The sequence below is a fragment of the Magallana gigas genome, chromosome 5 (assembly GCF_963853765.1).
Source record: "Magallana gigas chromosome 5, xbMagGiga1.1, whole genome shotgun sequence".
Lineage (NCBI taxonomy): Eukaryota > Metazoa > Mollusca > Bivalvia > Ostreida > Ostreidae > Magallana > Magallana gigas.
The window spans coordinates 39,250,960-39,274,074 of NC_088857.1; the positions used below are offsets into that span (position 1 = coordinate 39,250,960).

General features: G+C 32.1%; 1 protein-coding gene and 1 long non-coding RNA gene across 2 annotated transcripts; one reads left to right on the forward strand and one right to left on the reverse strand.

Annotated features, from left to right (window-relative positions):
• The first annotated feature begins 371 nt into the window (after positions 1-371).
• On the forward strand, positions 372-1,888 carry LOC117681013 (uncharacterized). The gene is made up of 3 exons (XR_010714248.1): positions 372-832; positions 1,047-1,280; positions 1,377-1,888. It is a non-coding gene; the product is annotated as an uncharacterized lncRNA (long non-coding RNA).
• A 3,004-nt stretch (positions 1,889-4,892) lies between these two features.
• LOC117680997 (cyclin-dependent kinase 2) lies at positions 4,893-22,888 on the reverse strand. Its single transcript, XM_066085129.1, has 8 exons — positions 22,708-22,888; positions 18,582-18,659; positions 15,976-16,096; positions 12,705-12,875; positions 12,119-12,220; positions 7,469-7,538; positions 6,554-6,687; positions 4,893-5,770 (listed from the first exon to the last, which is right to left on the reverse strand). The coding sequence occupies exons 1-8, from the start codon at positions 22,821-22,823 to the stop codon at positions 5,663-5,665; spliced, it is 900 nt and encodes a 299-aa protein (XP_065941201.1). The 5' UTR covers positions 22,824-22,888; the 3' UTR covers positions 4,893-5,662.
• Between the last annotated feature and the right edge of the window lie 227 nt (positions 22,889-23,115).

Genomic DNA, 23,115 nt, shown 5'->3' on the forward strand with positions numbered 1-23,115 from the left:
AATATGTTCATCTCTCTAAATAATTAATCATGTTACTAAAATACATGAAGGTTCATTATTTAATTGTCTCCAAATGATCCATAACATTATTATATCACCTTTATCTGCTCTAATTAATTATTCTCTTTAATCTTATAAGTTAAAACGAATTCATTACCAAAATTCAAGATCTATTAACATTTACGCTGCACTTTTTTGCAATGGAAAATTTTCTTGTTATTATTCAGTATAAATTTGCCTAATACTTCATCCAATCATATGTTCGGGTTATTAATATAATAAACGAGAGATCTTTGATTTTTCAACAACAACTGGTAAATATTGCAAATCGAAGACGTTCGGAATTAAAAACAATTTGTGAAAACTAACAACTAAAGTATTGCGTTTGAATTCGGACGTTTTGTGGCAATACGGATATTTAATAAATCTTATAAAGCCACAATAATCTGCAAACCTTACCACGTGACCTCTCCGATACACTATCAAACGCAATTTCGATTGTTCATACATAATAGTATTCTTACATTGGAATACAAACAGTAAACCACCTAGTTTGTTGGCGCCCCAATAATAATACATTTGGATGTCTTTCTTATAATGCTTTTTTGTATTAGTAGTACTGTGTCACAGTGGTATGGGGTAATGCCTGATTCCCATTTTACACCTATCCGCTGTAAAGAGCAGTATGTCTCTAGTTTGCTTCATTGTGCAGCACTTGGTGGTGAATCAAAAGATGTGAGGTTTTTCTTCAACATTGAAAATAAATATTGTCGATGGAATTGTATCTTCTTATACACATTGATAACACGGGGCAAAAACTGGATTCATTACGGTATGTTTTACTTCGATAATAACCTTAACTTTTAAAAGTTATTGACACTAAATCGACTATTTTTGACACAAATTAAAAAAAATAAAGCGTTATGCCTAAAAAAATGAGAAATTATTAATTTTTATGTATTTCTTTTACAGGTATAAGAACTTTTTAAACACAATTTTAAACAAACTATCGACTGTTTCATGTCAAATTATCATTATCTTGGCAGGTATCGATGAAAAGAAAAATGCTGCTCTTCTTCGTCCATCCATTGCATCTTCCGTATACGGTAATAATCATTTACTTTGGGGCACCGGTTATGCTACTGATGGTTTACATTCATTTAGAATAAGTACAGAAATATTTGCAAGTGAATGGGAAATCGCGCCATGGATTATGATAACACAGGACGAACCACTACAGATATCATTTGTCCGCGTTTACAATAGAGAAGATAGCTTAGGTAAGTTCTGTTCTCTTTCATGTTTTGAAAATATTTATCACCCCTCTCTTCTTTGAAATATACAGACAATTATCATTGTCGAACCCTTTTTTTAAGGAGAGAGATTTCATGATGTTGCGTTTGAGATGTCCATGGACGGAGCTTCTTTCGAACAGCGAGGATTTTTCAAAGGACCAGGAGTTACCGGGCAGGTGATAGAGATTCTTTTTGACAATCCAACAATAGGGAAATTCATGAGACTTCGCATAACACAAGGTTCCGAAAATCTTCTTAATTTTGCTGAGATTGAAGTCTACACAAAATAATGATACTTTTTCTTTTCCTTTTGCATGTTGTTGTTTTCTTGAGTTACCATTTCAGTTAATTGTTGATGAATTAATGCAAATGTAGTTTATATTCTGCTAAGTTCTAATTACATTATCAAATAAAGAATATTTGAGCAGTTTGACTTTCTTGAATGAAGCGAAACTTTATTTATTTCAATTACAATTAACATTCAGGCGTTAGACCTACTGGATGGTGTTGTCTAATGGCCGGTTTTCAACCATTAATGATACAATTCCATGTATGAAGAGGTGCATGAAAAATGCAAAATGTGAAATAGTATTATATTGTTTACATAATTGTATCATTAACAGTTGAAGTTCATCCTCAAATACAAACATAGGTAATCACAGATTACAAAGCTCACCGAGACAAGGCATCACCTTTATGAGGCACCGCCTTTATAAGAGTCTTGGTAAAATGGGTAGGCAAACCCGGGCCGGGGCAAGATAAAAGCCGGGGCAGATCGATATTTTTCAATTTTCTTTGTTAATACTCAACCAATCTCATTGAAATTTTCAGGACATGTCAACAATCAGTATAAATGTATTCGCTGTAAATATTTCTGCAAAACAATGTACATTAAGAAATTTATCGACGATTGTTGATTTTCAAGTTGGTAAAATGGGTAGGCAAACCCGGGTCGACATTTTACGGTTTTGTGGACTTATTTAAGAAATAACTGAACATTTCACGTTTAATTCCGGTAAAACATATAAAATACTAATAAGAAATAGTCATTTATTGAACGGAAAGTAAAAATTCTTCAATTTGATACATTTTATCATACGATACAATATCATGTGAAATAGTAATGTACTATATAATTTAATATCATATGATATAATATCGTATTATCTGATAGAATATAAATAACTATCATATCTTATGTGATGTATCATTAAACAATACCATGAACAATACCATATTATAAAATATCGTATCATAAGATATTATATAAGTTACTATATCTAATCATATGATATTAAGACATCAAAATATGTGTATTCTAATTGAGCAACAAAATGCTAATGAAATCGGATGGTCAGACTATAATTTTTTATATAGAGTGGGTCATCATACCATTTTTTTAAGAACGTATACTGATAAAACATGTTAATATATATATCTTTTTCAATTTTCACAAAAAAAAGTTACCAAAACCAACTCCATTGTAAAAAGCAAGTTTTCCTCCTTCAATTTTCAAGATGACCATGAAATTACAGACCGAATTATGTTTACGCATTACTAGATTGAGTTTGTTATCTAAATGGGTTAAAACATGTGACTCCGTGGAGTTCTTGGATCATAAGTATGTTGGAGTAGGTGTTAGATTCCGATGATATTAAATATTTTTATGTCTTTGTTTACTTTGTTTAAATTCGAAAAACGCATTTGACGTAAAGAAAGTAAGAATTGCGTTACTATGAATTAAACACATGCATTTAATCATTTTATAGTTTTTAGTTAAGTGCTAAATAAGTTATCTGTAGTATTAATTTTTCTAAATAAATATGATACTTTGTTGAGAGGGTACAAATTATGGACTTTAAGAGAACAGATTGGAATTCTTTATTCTGAGTACACGCACAAAATAAATTCTCTAGAGATATTTAAGCATAGGAATAAAAATATTTGAAGTTAATACACATATTATACTAAATGTGTGATTGTCACTTGAAACGTACTAGTGATAGGGTTGTTGGCACTTGTGGGCATATGCATCGGCTTATTCACCCAGGTTCCTTAATTGCTTTATTTTAAAGCTTTATATAAAATCATATTCTCTTTCTCGTAAGATAAATGAATTCAAAACCCAAGTAAGAAATAGAACCTTTGTGCTGCGCTCATTAGTCATGAATAATTCCTTTTTTATCGATCATATTAAAAAATGATTCAATAAATATGAACAAAAGCCCCAAGGGTATTCAAACTTATGATCTGCGGTTAACAATCATGCACAGAGCTATAATGATATACGACTGAAATTGACTCATACACACAATTTAACATCTCCATCTTGTGACGTGGTGTCTTAAAAGTAGTGAAGTACCTTAACAGCTTGAATCGTTTTTATTGTAATGATAGATTCATTATCGATTTAATTTAAACAATTATATTTTATTATGTAAAAAGATTACATAATAAGGACTTGGCAGCAGGCACTCTGCCTATCTGAGCCCTCTCCTTAAACTGTCAATTTAACAAACATTGATTGTACATTATAACAAAGAATATAAGCTTCATCATTTGTTGAATAGAATGTAATAAAGAAGTTGTATGATCATAAGAACTCCTTACCAAGAAACCATGAATTTCCCAATTTTGGTATAAGGCTTCACCACGGACATCATTACTATGCATTTAGTTTTTCACAAATATATATGGGATTAGAGAAGAAGATTTTCTAAGATTTAATACATTTTTACTATATGGCCATATTGGCCCCACCCTAGAGCCTGAATTCCTAGCCCAGGGGTCATGAATTTCACAATTTTGGTAGAGGGCTTCATGGACATCATCATCATGCATTCAGTTTTTAACAAATATATATGGGAGTAGAGAAGAAGATTTTCTAAGATTTAATACATTTTTACCAATATGGCCATAGAGTCTGAATCCCTGTCCCTGGGTCATGAATTTCACAATTTAGCTAGAGGGCTTCATGGACATCATAACAATGCATTCAGCTTTTTTCAAATATATATATATATAGATCAGAGAAGAAGACTTTCTAAGCATTGTAGTTTTACTATATGGCCATATTAGCCCTATCCTAGGGCCTGCACCCCTGACCTAGGGAACATGAATTTCACAGTTTGGTAGGGGGCTTTATGGACATTATTACAAAGCATTTAGTTTTCTCCATACAAGTGTGGAAGTAGATAAAGATTTTAGAAAATTTGGCTTTTTCTGTATATTTGGCACATTCTAGAGCGCCCCAGGGGTGGTAGAGCCAGGATTTTCACATTTTTGATTTCTCTTACCATAGAGATGCTTCACACCTAAAAAGATAACAATTGGCCTTGTAGTTTTTAAGAAGAAAATGAAAAAAATATTAACGCACGATGCACACCACACGACGACAAACAAAGACCAATTGCAATAGGTCACCTGAGTGACTCAGGTGCCTTAAAAAAACCTACTGCTCAATTTAGGGCTGGGACGATACTGTACTTAGCCGATCCGACACATATCACGATACACGAGATGCGATACGATACATATCAAGATACATTGCAACTAAATTAACCGACAGTTTAAAAAAGAATGTGAAAGTCTTCAAAATAGTGGGTTTCATATTTAATTAACAACACTTAGTACAAATAATATACTTAGGTATATTCTCAACAGAGATATTTAACAATGCCATTCATCATTGGATTATCATAATGATAGACGATAGTACACACTGAACCAAACTGAAATTTATTTACATATCATTTACTTGGTTTGCTATTAAGAAAATGCATGATCATATATATATATACATGTGTGTGTTTGTGTGTGTGTGTAATTACCGGTAAAGTTATGTTACACTTGAAAGTGGATATAAATAAAAATATACTTAATTCAAATACTGAATACAAAATACGATTACGTATACATGTATCCGATAAAATAAAAAATGAACATAACTGAATACTATTTGTCTGTAACATTTAAAAATGTCTAAAAATTCATTCAGCATTACCAGGGGTACATGTTATAATTCAATTTATTGTTAGTGAATTTGACACATTTTGTTTTGTTTATGCCAAATTACATTGTGTAAATTATCAAAAAATGTTTATTATAATAAAATGGAGTCAGTTCAATATGGTGTTTCTGTAAAGATATACAAGTAATTACATGTACATATTACCATGAAAAATAGAGACAAATAAAATCAAACAGTTGTAACATTTCATCAATTTTTTTAAAGATTCCTTTTGAGTGAAATAAAGATGTCTTAGCTAAACACAGTTGTTATATCACAGTCATGTATTTGAACACATCAGTTATTATGATTATGTGGGAGGTAAGAAGAAAGGCACTTAAAATAGGCAGACTTCCTCTCACTTGAAGATCTGTGGTGGCCTTTGTTTGCAGACTCCATTAAAGTAAGGATGAGTCAGAGACTTTTTGGCTGATATCCTCTGACTGGGCTCATATTTCAACATTTTCTGTAATCAGTTCAAATTGTAATTTACACTGGAGGACAATTCATATCAAGCACATGTACTTGCGATTATCACTTACTTTATTAAATACTCATAAATTCATCATAAAATCGTAAAACATCATGAAAATTCATAAAATCCTCATAAAATACCATAACTGTAAATGCTATTTAAATGATTTTAAAAAGCCTTGAAAGGATTTTTCAAAATACATGCATTAACTTTCTAGAAAACTTTATTTTTATGGTGATAAAAAACTTATTTATTTGTATTCATGGGGACATGGATGATTTTAGTTTAAGTAAAGGGGTACTCATCAAATTACTTAAAAATAATTGCAATCTTCAGCAAATCTCTAATTATAAATTTTGTTTACTTTTAATATATCATTTTTTTTAACCACTAATTCATTCTGCAAGCATTTTCATACTTATCCTTTCTAAACTTATTGAATAACCTATTTTTCAAAACCAAGGGTCAGTCTCATCTTCTTATTTACATTTATTACCAGAAGTATGCCCAAAAAGGTTTATAATCGATCTGTTAAACCTTCATCGATCAAACACTATCACTTGTCAAGAAACATCATGATTGCAAGATCAAATAAATGACTTTTCAATAAAAAGATTGCTGAACAACTGTATCTAAAATAGCATATAAGATACCTAGAGTTTTAATCAAAATATCTTTTGAGTTTCGTACTTTTGCATCAGAAGATTGGGGAGAGGGCAAACAAACAATATATTTGGGTTGTCCCATGCAAATATACCGGTATATATTACTCACTGCCATTAAGTCCAGCCCGTCCCCTGTTAGATGTGGAACAATGCTACAGATTGACTGCTGGGGCCACTTAGGGAAGGAGGACTTGTAATCTGGAAGCTGGGACACGCCTGGCCAAACACTCTCATCTGGAGTTCCTGGAATGAATCAATTAGGATGCATTACTATTAAGGCTTCACAAAAATGTTAAGCATCAAAGTGTAAATTTATTAGTTTTGTTATTTATAACTACATGTAAAATAAACAGTTTGTGCCTGCCATTGTCCTAAATGGGTTTCTAAATTTGGAAAAATGAGATCTTAATTTAATTCATTTTAAAATTTAACTCCCCCCCCCCCTCCCCCAAACAAAGAATAACCAATCAAAAAGAAATGTGCAATGGGTCTCAACTTCTCAATGATAAACACATGTACATATCTATTCCTGTTTGTAATTTAGTGCAGAGGTTCTTGACAACAAGATTTTGTTGAAAACTTATTCTATTATAAAAGATTTGTAATTATAAGTAAAGGTCAAATATGTCGTAAGTTTACAGACTAATAAACAGACAGATGAGCAGTGGGCCACAAGACAATGAGTGATAAGGAAAGCTTACTTGTAATACAGCTCAGGTGATCATAAAAGATTAAATTTCAATATAATCCGTTGAAGAATTTGTGTTTGAAAGAAATTGAAAAATTCAAGTGGGTGCAGATGAAATGTACCGGTAGATAAGAGTACATAACTGTTTGAAGCTTTTCTTGCAACAATGCAATCCATTGCAAAAACAATTTGAAAACTGTGCAGCAAAATTAACTTTTGCATTTATTCAAAGTTCATTCTTAAAAGTCATTGAAAAACACTGTCAGAACTTCTAATATTTTTTCACTGTATAATTTCTCACTTAAAGCTAATGGTTGATGCAAGAAAATGTTTTACCAAGTGTTCTGAAGATCCTAAAAAGCTGGTCAATTTCAGAATCTCCTTGAAACAATGCACGTCTTGTCATCTGTAATTAATAACAAAACAAATTAGCAAAATTGGAAAGATTATCATAAGACATACATTGATTACACATAAAGTTCTAAATTATATTTAAAATCAAAGGCCGGAACGGCCACAAAGGCGTCAAGCTGACATTTTCTTTTATATAGAATGATATCAATAATTTGAATTTCTCCAGTTCTCTACTAAAAGTCGTATATCAAATAATACTAGAATAAAAAAGTAAATGAATTATGTTTTGTGCTGCTTTAAAACCAAAACCAGTATATTTCCTTATAAAATAGGTAGTGATGCGTTTAGAATACAATAACTCATCATGGATACAAAAATCGAAGAAATTTCAAAGTTCAAAAAAATATTTTCTTTTTGCTTTAAAGGGACTTGGACACGATTTGTGATCAAAAATTTTATTTTTATTTTTTATGTATAAAATGGTTTATTGCTGCATTTTAAATGATTGACCAAAATATTAAATGTTAAAGTCAAGTTACAAGCGAGATACAGAGGTAAGAATTGATTGTTATGTAAACAAAGCTCGAGTCTTATAACTAGTTGTTTACAAAAAAGTAATGTAGAGAATTACCATTTCTTAGACAAAATGGCATGTCAATAACAATTTAAACTAATTCAATATCCTCTTAAATAATATTTTCAACAAAAGAAAGTTACATTGGATTGAAATTTACACCAATACAAGGAATATGTAAAAAATGACAATATTCGAGTTTTGTATACAAACAAAGAATTATAAACTCTGTATCTTGCTTATAAATTGATATTTGAGTTTCAAATTTTGACATGGCATTATAAACTTCTATATTTATCAGTATAAACATTGAAAATGGAAAAATAAAATTTGAAAATTTTAAGTCAAATCGTGTCCAAGTCCCTTTAAACAGTCTTTGAACAATTTTCACAGGTTTATAATTTGTATATATTAACAGTGTGTCCCTAATTATAATAATAAACCATACTTTTATTTATATCAATTCCCTTTTGAAACAAGATTACCTATGGTATGATTGTTTACAAACAAATCCACAACACGTGCTATCTAAAATGCTCCACCAAACCAACTGCATTATCGTGTTTTCTTATTGCAACAAAATCACTAGATACATTTATCGCTTACATTTATTTTGGAGACCGTGCCCGATAAAAAATAAAATTACGTATCAAATTTTACTTCTATCGGGCACGGTCTCCAATTAAAATGTAAGCGATAAACTCAATTAATATTTAGTAAATGTTCACACCTTATTGTATTCATCCGCCATTTCTTGATTAAGCAAAGTTATACTTATGTAATAAACTGTCAATAACCAGGGAGGCAAAGTTGTTTTTTTTGTACACAATTTAGTTGATTAATGAATAAAAATCTTGTAATACGTTTAATAATTAAAGGAACTTATTTCTTATGCGCATTTAAAAGGCGGTGAAGAGCATGAATTTTTGGACGATTGCCAATCCAGACGATCGCTAGAAGGCTGCCGAGCATTAGCTCGACGCCTTAAAAATAATTTAACATGAAGTATGGCATTATTTTCTTTAAAGATTTCATCCCTAAAAAAAAAAGACAGGCTAGAGAAAAAACAGTTCCTAACATGCAAAAAAACATTTCTCTAGATATATACAACCTCTTCCTAATGATACGATTCAAATCTATAATAAAACATAGGTAATCATAGATTACTAAGCTCACCGAGACGGAGCATCACCCTTATGAGACATCACCTTCATAAGACCACCTTTATCATTTTATATGAAAATCATACTTTATGATCTTGGATATTCATGGATTCTGTTTTGACAAAATATCGTATATCATCTGATAAATTTTTTTATGATAATCATATGTTCATATGTTAATCAATACAATGATATAAAATTAAATATTGCATCATGTCATATTTCTAATATAATATATATCATATAATAAATAAAATACCGTAATAAACAATAATGAGATTTGATATTGTAACGTATGATCTGACATTGTATTGTGTTATACTTTATTGTATTTGATCACATAATACAATATCATAAAATATAATACAATATAATATCATATTACAATATCATATTACATAATACATCATAACACTGAAAGATGATATTATATTGTATAATATAGAATGATATTGTATTGAATGACACTGAAACATATTTGATACATTATATGATATTATATCATATAATACAATATAATTTGATTCCAACATTGTATCTTATCAAATGATACAATATTATGTGATATGGTAAAATATTATAAAATACATTATTATATTATACATATTGCATCATATGACACAATAAGATATATTACAATATCATATAATACAATTTCATGTGATATGATAATATATCATATAAACCAATATCATATCATACAATATTGTATGATACAATATTATATAATATTACAATATCATATAATACAATTTCATGTGATATAATTCTATATTACTGAAACCAATATCATATTATACAATATTGTATGATACAATATTATAGAATATACAATATTGTATCATAGGATACAATATAATATTTTGCAATATCTTATGTAATTGTATCATGTGATAAAATAATAAATTAAAAATACAATATAATATTATACAATATTGTATCATAATATACAATACTATACATAACAATATCATGATACATAATCATATCATAAAATATCAAAAAAATTGATACAATATCGTATCGTATAACTTTTTATAATATAACATATGATATCATATTGTATCATATCAAACAATATTGTTTCATATCATACAATACTTTATCATAGGAATCATGTTATATCATTTATCAACAAACACATCTATCTATCGAGCTGGTTTAAGTGAGGTAGGAGATTTCTTTAGCATCCTTGATAATGGAGATCAGGCTCTGCTTCTGAAGCAACCTCTGCATTTAATTTATAATAAAGTTAAATCAACTATGCAAGCTATCATCTATAAAACATGTGACCTGTTCCAAAAAACTAAACCTCATCCAGCATCCGAAACCTATGTCTCAGATTCAGCATTCAAGCCCATCAGGTGCATTTGTATCATAAGACGCATCATCCATGCAATTTTGGTGAAGTTTGGACCAGTAATAACTAAGATATCATCATCAGAGGGCACTAGCAATTAAAACCTTAACTTCCTCCAGCATCTGCAACCTATGGCTCAGATTCAGCATCCATGCCTGTCAGGTGCATCTGTATCATAAGACACACCATCCATTCAAGTTTGGTGAAGTTAGGACCAGTAATAACTAAGATTTATTTTTTAGCATCCTTGATAATGGAGATCAAGCTCTGCATCTGAAGCTACCTCTGCGATTCATTCATATTACAGTTAAAGCAACTATGCAAGTTTGAAATAGTACTATCATCTATTAACCATGTGACCTGTTCCTAAAAACTTAACTTTATCCAGCATCCGAAACCAGACTATGCATTCAAGCCTGTCAAGTGCATCAGTATCATAAGACACACCATCCATGGAAGTCTGGTGAAGTAAGGACAAGTAATAACTAAGTTATCATCATCAGAGGGCACCTGTTTCAAAAACTTTATCTAACCAGCTCTTAAAACCTTAACCTCCTCCAGCATCCGAAACCTATTGCTCAGATTCAGCATTCAAGCTTGTCAGGTGCATCAGTATCATAAGACGCACCATCCATACAAGTTTGGTGAAGTTAGGACCAGTAGTAACTAAGATATAATCATCAGAGGGCACCTGCAACATTAAACTTAACCAGCTCTAAAAACCTTAACCTCTTCCAGCATCCGAAACCTATTGCTCAGATTCAGCATTCAAGCTTGTCAGGTGCATCAGTATCATAAGACACACCATCCATACAAGTTTGGTGAAGTTAGGACCAGTAGTAACTAAGATTAATCATCAGAGGGCACCTGCAACAAAAACTTTAACCAGCTCTAAAAACCTTAACCTCTTCCAGCATCCGAAACCTATTGCTCAGATTCAGCATTCAAGCTTGTCAGGTGCATCAGTATCATAAGACGCATCATCCATACAAGTTTGGTGAAGTTAGGACCAGTAGTAACTTAGATATTGCTATCAATGGGTACCCGCAACAAAAACTTTAACCTGCTCCAAAAACCTTAACCTCCTCCAGCATCCGAAACCTATAGCTCAGATTCAGCACTCAAGCCTGTCAGGTGCATCAGTATCATAAGGCACACCATCCATGCAAGTTTGGTGAAGTACAGACCAGCAGTAACTAAGATACTGCTATCAAAGGGCACCTGCAACAAAAACTTTAACCTGGTCCAACAACCTTAACCTCCTCCAGCATCTGAAATTTAGGACCCAGATTCAGCATCCAAGTCTTTCAAGTCCATAGGTAGGTCCAGATGCATCATCCATGCAAGTTTGGTGAAGATAGGACAAGTAATAGCTTAGATACAGGACTTGCAACAAAAACTTTAACCAGGTCCGGACGCTGACGCCGACGCCACCGCCGAGGGTATAGCATAAGCTCTCCTTGACTTCGTCTCGGTGAGCTAAAAATACTTCCTAATAGAAATATCTCCTTGCTCAATAAACTAAAATAACTTACCATTTCTGCAAAGATACAGCCGAGGGACCACAAATCTACTGGGGTGGAGTAGAACCTGCTGCCCAGGAGGATCTCGGGGGCCCTGTACCACAATGTCACAACCTGCAATCAGACATGCACATGTGTGTCACTTATAATATTTCATGCACCAAAGACTAACAAACAGATACTCACTCAAGCATTTGCTTGAACTCCATATGGCCAGGAAAAACTTAGGAATCAGATTAAAATAGTTAAACACATATTTGATTAAACAATTATAAAGAAGTAAATAAAATATGAAAAAAATTGCTCAATGAACTACAGACTTTTTAAAATCTTTCCATTAATCATAGATGACAAGACGTGCATTGTATAAACATGTAAATAAAGTACAAATAAATTTTCTTTAAACATGTACATTCATAATCACTCAAACTGACATGACCATCAGTTTTAAAACAGCTAAAAAACACTGATAATGAAAATTTGTAATATATACTGTAAGTAAGAAACATTCTTTTGATCAACTTTAAAAACATGACTAGTTCAATCTCCTCCCTTACCATAATTACCATAATTACTTTTGATCAGCAATCATCAATACCTCATGAGTGTATGTTCTAACTGGGACACCAAATGCCCTGGCTAGTCCAAAGTCTGCCAGTTTGATATTGCCCTCCACATCAATCAACAAGTTCTGCGGCTTCAAGTCTCTGTGTAACACTCGGTGTGAATGACAATAGGCTATTCCTTGAAGCAATTGGTGCATGTAGCTCTATATAACAGAAGTAAACTTACTTTATTTATTTCTACATTTGTTCTCTACACAACCTAAGTCAAAAAATGCAGTCTTAATTCTTTTAGAATTCTCACTCTAAAATTATGCACAATAAACTTTTAAGCAGTACCATTTGTATTTAATCAAGCAAAATGACAAAAGTTATCACTCATTGTATTGTTTATTTGCTAAAAATCATATGAATTATAAGCAGTTGTAACATATGTACATACATGTAATTATAAACACATCCATACACTCTAAGCAAAAGCACACGTCACTACTAGTAATAATGTTATGCAATATTCTACAAAGAAAAATATTATTCATAAATGCACATTCATAGGAGGAGAGACCCTATTAATCAATAAATCAAAAAGTTATGTAAATGATAATAATAATGGTAATACATTAATTGGATACTAGTATACGAATAGTCTGACATTCCCGTTTTTTACCAGCCTCACGCAGATACATTGCGAGATGGCACAATTGTTTGCGATTATGAATGGCGAGGAGTTGAACTATCTTAAACATTGAAGGACGAGTCCATTAATATTTTTTTTAAATACAATACGCGTAAACATTTAAAAAAAGGACAGATAAGTATAAAATGGAATTCATCCTCGACTTCACCTAAATTACAATATTTGCAGATGTGCATCGATCTGACAGTTCCATTATAAACGGCCTTGCTCTACCAAAAGTATATGCAATGACAGTCGATATTTTGTTAAAAGGACAACAAGGTTTTCAGGAATATTTTTACGCAAATAAAATTGTAAGGAAAAAGTGTCCGGCAGATACTTGTACAATAAACATTTAGAGGATGACTCGAAAAATGCATCTCTTTCCTTTATAAAAACATCAGACAACCTCTGCTTTACAATTTTTAAGAAAACATTAGTGTTAGCCACACCCTGTGAAAGCCATACTTCATGCATACCCAGTGATACTAATAATTCTGTGACATTAAATCACCATGTATTTGGTATGAATTGTGAAACCAATTCTTCATAAATATTGAGTAATATACAATTTTCTGTTTTAATCAATTTCAACCAATACTTAATGATGCGTAATTTACGAATAATACTCATGGGTAGACGACCTAACTTTGTATAAACCATGAAGTTTGACGTACATTTTTAAACTTTCAAAATTCTTTTATAAAAATTTGTGTGAATTCGTTCTATTTCATCACCAGAATGAAAACCCCATATTTCGGAGCCATAGTTAAGAATGCTAGATACATATGTATCAAAAATGCCTAATTTAGTCTCTATTTAAATAAGTTTCATTACACACCTTATGAATACCAAACATGAATCAAAGTTATCAAAGTTGTCACATTTGATACTTGCATGAATGAAAAGTTTTTTTTCTGTAGATTGAATTGGATGCAAAGTACAAACAAATACCGTATAACGGGGTATTTTTTACATGCTGCCAATTTTAACTTATTTTTACGTGTTTTATAAATCCGTAAAAAATAAACGCGTATATTTTTACAGAAGTGAAAAAACACCCTACGTAAATTCTCTACATCGTACTTATCAGAGTAATGTTCATGACCTTCAGCTCAGTCCCTGACGGCTGTACATGTAGCTATATTTGAGCGTTTTTGGTCACGTGGTGATAACAATTCAGATCTTTCTATTCAGACTGGAGTATTTTTTGAAACTACGTATAATGCTACGTTAGTAGCTAGATGTCTCTTTTGGTTGGGAGAGAGAGAGAGAAAGAGAGAGAGAGAGAAATTTTGAAATGGAGTTGTCTTTCTTTTTTTCCCAGTAAATCGAACTGAGACGAGAAAATGCTGTACGTCAATGATGATATCCAGATTAATAGGAATAAGTTAAGTGTATATCACATATGACATAAAGGTAAATGAATAAACACAATCCTTAATATAAGGACTCGTTAACAGAAAAACGATTTTCTGATTTGTATGTGCGTTAACTGTAACACAGTCATGGTGAAATTTTCTCCCCTTTTACCACAGATGATTTTAATTTTTAGGGACATGTCCAATTCGTAAAAAAAATATGCGTAAAAATTCAAATCGCCCTATTTTAAGGATGACGTTTACTCAGAATGAAAAAAAAATCCACTGATGATAATGAAAAACCAACTATTTTGTGTTATAGACCTTACATGGTAGTGTTATTCTTCACTTTCAAAAAAGTAGGTCAATGACCTACTTTTTGAGCTAATGGCCATTGAATATTTTTTGAAAATTTGAGAAAAATCCATAAAAATTTTAGACTATGATTGAGATTTTCTTAATTGTGAAAATAATACAAATTGCTTAACTCTTTAACAAATGAAATACAGTCTATGAATGGTAGTGACATTAAATAGATACAAAGCATTAAGTTTTCTTTCACGATTTTTATAGATATTCTAGTCCGAATTTCCTCTACCAGTTTTCAAATTACTACCTATTTTTGATCCAATATAACAAAAAACTGAATGATGATAATGCTAAAACATTTATAGTATTAAACGAAGTATATTGACTTTTCTCTGCTGGCATAAAGTTTATATGAGGTAAATGATCAAAATTTTGAGATATGGTGTCTTTTGTCATTTTTAAGCATTTTTCAATATTTTTGTAGTGTGTGCCATGCGATTATCTAAACGAAAAAGCAAGATAAAACCAACAAAACATAGGCAAAATTATGTTGACTAACAAATAAAATCTTAATTTTGAATATTATAGTAGTGCCAAAAATATTTCAGTGGAAAACAAAATCTGAAAAATTTAGTCCGAATTTCCTCTGTTTCGCTAAAAGTCAAACTTTGTCAGAGCCTAATTCCATAATTTTGTAAAAATATCGATTGTTATTTCCATGATAATTCATTTCATAAATACTTTTTGTATTTAAAACAAATTTTACTCATGAAATTGAACTTTTTAACAATCCGGATTTGATAACTCAAACCCTGAGTAAACAACGTCCTTAAGACAAATTCGTAAAAAATCACAGCAGTAAAGATTACCCGTTATACGGTATTATATATGAATTATGAAATTCAAACATATCCTATACAGACCAGAATACTCAAATATCCAGACAGTTCTTAGACAGACCTTGATGAGCGATGATGGCATTCCAGAGGCTGGACAGCTATCCATGTACTTCTTCAGGTCCTGATTCAGGTACTCAAACACCAAGTACAACTTCTGCTCACTATGGACAACATCTAGTAATCTGAAATTAATATAACTTACAGCTTAGTAATTATTTCTGACTGTAGGGTGTTTACCTTTACTATGTTTACTGTGCGCTTAATATTTAACAACCAAACTGCTAATTACCTTATCAAGCAATTACATCATAAGATGTACAGTACTGATCAGACCCAACCTAACAGAAAGTAAACCCAAACTTAACCCTGGGTTTACTTTCTGGGTTTACTAGAGTGCAGTAAGATGGTAAGATAAAAGACAGTACTGATCAGACCCAACCTAACAGAAAGTAAACCCCAACTTAACCCTTGGTTTACTTTCTGGGTTTACTAGAGTGCAGTAAGATGGTAAGATACTGCACACCTGCTTCACACCTCAGTGCATACAGTTGACCCCAAAGGCAATTTCCAAGTAAACCCCTAATGATCCCAAATTTTCCAGAAGCAAACCCAGAGTAAACCCCCAAGTAAATCCAAAAAGTAAGCCCAGGGTATACAATGTCAGGGTTTGACACTAAGGCACGTCCGACCGACATTGTCTAGTAAACGATAGGTCCAGTCGGGTTAAATGTCTGTGTACTAGCCCGACTGGTCGTGTGAAAAAAAGGTGTGCACATACTTTTCTATAATATTAATATCAATAGAAGTAAAAGCACTTTTTCCTAACAGGCTTAAATTCTACAAACCGTAATTTAAATACAACCCAAGGACTAACCTAGGATGAAGTGGGGGAAATACTCACTTTTTGATCGGCAACTTCGCCTGAATTTCCTCCTCACGAAAAGTCCAAGTCGCCTTGTACACGGAGTTCATATAATCGTGTAAATAAACCCCAAGGGTAATCAAATAATTATTTAATTCTAAAGACGTCTTCACAAACTCAGTTTATGCCTCTTGTGATTAATTAATCTAGTCTGTCTTATCTTTAGGGGTTATAAATACGGGTGATGCAACCACATGCTGTACAAAACGATGTTTATTAATTACTTTAAGGCTAGTGTTGATATAACAGTGAATTTGATGGTAACTTGTAATTAGCTAATAACACTGCCAAAGAACTATGATATTAGTCAAATTTGGCCCCCATAATTCGCTAATTTTAAAGTGATTCAGGTACATTAATTTGTTGTGTTATTTTATAAAAGAGTTGATATAAAATATGTTTTTCACCTATTTATTTAATTTATATGCATTCACTGGCAGTACATGGCGTCAGAAGTGACGCTTTTTTATAATTCAATCAAAATCAGTCAAAAATTGACATTTTTCTTATCTTTTTTCGAATCGGAAATATAGAGCGACTCTTTGAACAAGAACGAACTTTTTGTCACTTATAAGTACTGGAGAGATACATCTTTGGTGAAAATATTTTGTTTGTTCAAGCAGTCGCTCAATGTTTCCTTAAAGAAAAACTGCTTCAAAACAAGCCGTTTTAGGCTAAAAATGCGAAAATGGCGGGACAACTTTATGATATGTCATATTTTTAAATTGTGGGCACTAAAATCAAAAAGAAAATTATGAAAAAAATTCAAATGTATATTTGTTCAAATAAAACAAAGAATTACAGTAAAATGACAACGTTCATTTAAGGGGGCCATTTTAGGCTCAAACCATATATAGTCCTTTATGCTAAAATAATCATAAACCCTTTGTTAACAGTTATAATATCTTTTTAAAAATTCTAAATCCTCAACATAATGGTTGGGTTGGACTAATACCACCAAAATACACTAAAAAACAGAGACTGATTTTATTTGTCATTTTAGTTAACACAATTACAAAACATTTGATCTATAAAATGTATGAATACATCAAATAATTTAAATTAAATAAACTTCATAATTTTTTTTTCAATTTTTAGAATTTGTTTTATTTTTTAATCATAATGACTTTTTTCTAATCTAATATAAATTATTAAAGTTTAAATCTGTGTATATCATCATTATTGTTATGCCATTGTCAAGTAATGAAAGTCTCCCCGATTTCTCAAACTTCTCCTTGTTTCTCTGTTAAGGAGAAGTAAAGTCTCCCTAAAGTTTTGTTGGTCCCTGGTCAACCATTGAATACTTGTATCATTATTAGTACAGTTTGAATAAAATTAAATCTTAAATGGTGTTTGAATGATTCATTATTGGTAAAGATTAACCAATACAATTAAACAGAAACAGGTATTTAATATTTTAGGTTTGTCATTACTTTAGTTTATTTTTGTCAAAATTAATTGATCAGGGCTAGTAGTAAAAGAGTCAGGGCTAGTGAAAAATTGCTAAGGTAGCCCCACTGGTCTAGTAATTAAAAAACTTAATGTCAAACCCTGAATGTAGTTTGGGTTTAATCTGGTGTTAGGTTGTGTCTGATCGGTACTGTAGTTCACTAACAAAAGATTGCTATGTGTAGACTTTTGAGGGTTGTTTATGGAGCTGTTCAAGAATACCAGAGCTTTCTGCAACCACTCATTTACAAAAATCTTAAACAAGGTTAAAAATTCCGGTACATTTTAAAATATACCTGACAATGCAGCTTTGATCAAGTTCCTTCAACAGGGAAATTTCTCGAATTGCTGTACTTGGCACACCTTCTGACTCACTGGAATATAGAATACATGAAAAAAATCTTATGAACTATTCTCTTTTTCTATGAAGAGTGAAGAAAAAATATTATCCTGCAGACAGTACATATACACAGTTTAAATTTTATTTGCATGATAACATAAGGTATCGATACACATATATCTTATGAAAACTTCTCCATAAAATATCAAACCATTTCGACCTGTATTATGACAAACTTGATAGAACAGTTTTTCACCTTCTCCATCATGTCCATGTTCTCTATAATATACATTGGTGCTCAACAAAATAGATTAAAGAGTCCTATACAAGATTTCCAAGGGAAAGGAAATGCAAAAGAAAAGGGGGGGGGGGGGGGGAGAATGTGATATAGGGTCTTTGCACTCTTGAGTTCCAGCCCATTTCATGATTTGTATTCATTTTCCTATTCTTTAACAAAAGATTTATTGGGGGTGCATGTCAAACATTATTATACTCTGTAACAAGATAACCTCAATTCACATTTTGTTTAATTATTCTCTAATCATAAATAATTCAGGGTTCATTCAAAAGTATGAACAATTTCCAAGTTTTCTCCTTTGAAATGCCTCCTCTAGTTTATCAGGTTGTAATACATGACTAAACAAGAGGCCCAGGGGCCACATCGCTCACCTGAGCAACAATTGCCTTAATTCTGATCAAATTAGCATTACAGTATCAAAATATCTTGACAACTGAGTACAGTAGATCTTGCTAAAAAAAATTGAAAATCTGCCAATTTTTATCAACCTCTTATTTTTTGGTGTTGTACCTGTAAGAAGATTTGTCTCTATTCCTATATACCCCCCCCCCCCCATTTCATGGCCCCATTTTTCTCTAGGGAATCATGGTTTCATCAGACTTAAATCTACATAACCTTTGCTTTCACACTAAGTACTGAGTTTTGAACCGAACACTTTCCCAGAATAGTTTTAAAGATTTTCTCTTTATATTCCTATGTAAAAATTCAAACCGCCATCACGGTCCCGCCCTACCACTAGGGACTGTGATTTTGCAAACTTGAATTTACACTACCCGAGGATGCCTCTACACAAGTTTAAACCCTTTCTGGCCAAAATTCTTTAAAAAGAAGATTTTTAAAGATTCTCTCTATATATTCCTAAGTAAAAATTCATCCCCCATTGTGGCCTCACCCTACCCCTGGACTATTATTTAAACAAACTTGAATCTATATGATCTTGGGATGCTTCCACTCAAATTTTGGCTTTCCTGGCCTAATAATTTTGAGAAGAAGACTTTTAAAGATTTTCTCTATCTATAAAAATTCATCCCCCATTGTGACCCCGCCCTACCCCCAGGGACCATGATTTGAACAAACTTGAATCTACACTTCCTAAGGATGGTTACATGCCAATTTGAGATTTCTTGGCAAAATATTTTTGAGAAGAAGATTTTTAAAAGATTTTCTCAATCTATTCCTATGTAAAACTTGATCTCCCAATTGTGGCCCCACCCTACCCCCGGGGATCATGATTTGAACAAACTTGAATCTACACTACCTGAGGATGCTTCCATTTCAATTTGAGCTTTTCTGGCCTAATAGTTTTTGAGAAGATTTTTAAAGATTTTCTCTATATATTCTTATGTAAAACATGACCCCCCTATTGTGGCCCCACCCTACCCCCGGGGACCATGATTTGAACAAACTTGAATCTACACTATCTGAGGATGCTTCCACTCAAATTTGAGCTTTCCTGGCCTAATAGTTTTTGAGAAGACTTTGGCTCAGGTGAGCTAAAAAAGGTTAAGTTTACAATACAATAAGTTGTTAAAGTTGGTTTCTGGAAGAAGAGACTTTGAAAATTTTCTTAATAAATATTGAATTTTTTTTTAGTTTTTTAATCTTTAGTTTTTAAGATCTGTGTACAAACATAGAATCGTGAGCAAATCTCTGTATCTTGCTTATAATTCGAAGCTTAACACTCAAATATGGTTAGTAAATAGAAATTGTAAACAATTAAAACACAAGAAACATGCACTATAACAAATAAAGAACACAATTTATTTTTTCGAAATGAATCATAAATATACATTTACATGTATATACCTACATATTTCCGACAGCGATATCAAACTCTATTTAAACTGAATAAACTCGAGAAAATGCCGAGCATCTCAACAAAACCTATTGCATTAATATACCATTACGCAAAATATAATGCCGAATTACCGATAGAATGAATTGTATTTCAGTACTTTTTTGATACATCAGATTTTGCTTAATTTGCGCAGGTAAACAGTTAACTGTTTGATTTACCGAAGTCTCTGTTTGATTTGATACGTAAAAATCACGAAATACAGACGATAGTTCCCAGGTTACAAAGCATAAATAATGAAAACGAAACGAAAATCAGAACAAGCTAACACCAACGTCATGTGTGAAAACTGTCAACGCATTGAAATATTTAGCCTCAATTTACTTCACAAAATCGGCACCAATATATTTTGCATGTTTCAAAAATTTCCCTTCATTCGCGAACTGTTGCACAACAAGCAAATTCATCATAGTCAGATCGACCCTTTTTCGTATAATGTCATGGCTGCTTTAAACAAAGAACCTCGTTTTAGATGTATGGAATACAGGTCTTGGTAAAATGGGTACGCAAACCCGGGCCGTGGCAAAATAAAAGCCGGGGCAGATCGGCAATCGTCAATTCCAAATACGCATTATTTTGCAGCAATATTTACAGCAAATATAAATATACTGGTCCATCAAATATCCTGAAATTTTAATGAGATTGGCAGATTAATAACTGCCAATCTTTTGTTTTGCCCAGGCAAAGTCTTGTCTACCCATTTTACCGGATGCCGAATCCGAAGCTATATTAAACTGATTGAAACACGCCTTTCCTTTATTATTATTTTCGTAATAACTCAGATTTGAAACAGAATTAGACCTTAATTTTTGCAATTTATATTTTCCTTCCCATAAGGATAATTTATGCTAAACTACGTTGAATTGGAATCAGTAGTTCTTGAGAAGAAGATTTTTTAAAATGCACCCCCCTTTTTCTACAGTTTCAAGGTTTTCTCCGCTTTGAATACAGATCGGACTTTTATTTCTGCAATTTATATTCGCCCTCCCATAAGGATGCTTTGTGCCAAATTTGGTTGAAATTGGATAAGCGGTTTTAGAGAAGAAGTTCAAAATGTAAAAAGTTTACAGACGGACAGACAGACGGACGGACAGACGGACGGACGGACGGACGGACGGCGGACAAAAAGTGATCAGAATAGCTCACTTGAGCTTTCAGCTCAGGTGAGCTAAAAAAGGAGTCTAGGGGTTTTTTGCGCTGAACAGTACACAGCTGATAATGTTTAAAAATTTCGCGAGGTATTCCGAGCGACTTCTGAATGGAGAAAAGAGTCAACATTTCCCATTATAAATTTCTATAAGAAATTTGTATTCATTTCCTTCCATTGATTTCATTGTACTTCCTTCACAAGTATGTGTATTTTTATTACAAATGTCCAAATGTGACGAAACTTAAGACAAACGATAGCTAGTCCATATACACAGTTTTTAAAATAAAGGCAGAACCAAAAAGTGACTTATGAGCTCAGACTAAAATTGAGTTGTTGAAGTTTGAGCCATGCTGAGAAATAGACATCTTTAACTTCTTCTACACACTGTATTTTCAACGAAAGAGGTTTTAAGTTTCATCACATTGCCAATGCTCTTTTAATTTAACAGGGATAATTTTTTTCAGTATGTGACTTATGTAGACAGCAAATCTGCATATTTTGAGGAGATTATTCCCACAAGACAATAATATATAGCGAAGGGTGGGGTGGGTTTCGTAAGTAGTAGTAGTAGCAGGTTTTCAGCATCATGTTGACTATGTCGAACTCGTCTACATTTCAAAATTTACACAAATTAACAGCCCGCTAGAAAGAACAACTAAAGCTAAGAAAATAAAAGATGTAAATAAGTTTTAAAGCGTCCTCAATTAAACCCAAAAACAACAACAAACCGACGCTTACGTATCGTACTTAATAATATAACACATCAGTTATATACACACGTGTCTAATCTGATTTTCTTTAATGCTACAAGTTGTCCGGTGGTCTTATCTTGTGCTTTATACACCACGCCATAGGTTCCTTCGCCAATCTTCTCAATTTTCCGAAAATTTTCCATTGAAATAAGTGAAAAACCTCGATCACATCTGTACCGGAAGCCGTCTGGTCTTTTGTGTACGTAATTTCCCGCGTTAATTAAAGGTTCATCGATTCCATTGGTCACAATAGAATGAGGACCCCAAAGGGGAATTTTTCACCAAAAGAAGAAGAAGTGAGACTACTCGTATTGTTTTCAAGGTATGTAATTTTCTGTTTTTCTGATTTTTAAGGGTAGGTGTGTGTGTGGGGAACGTCTTAATTTTTTAGTCTTCGTATTTTACGGGTTTTTTTAAATTTTCATTTTCTTAAAT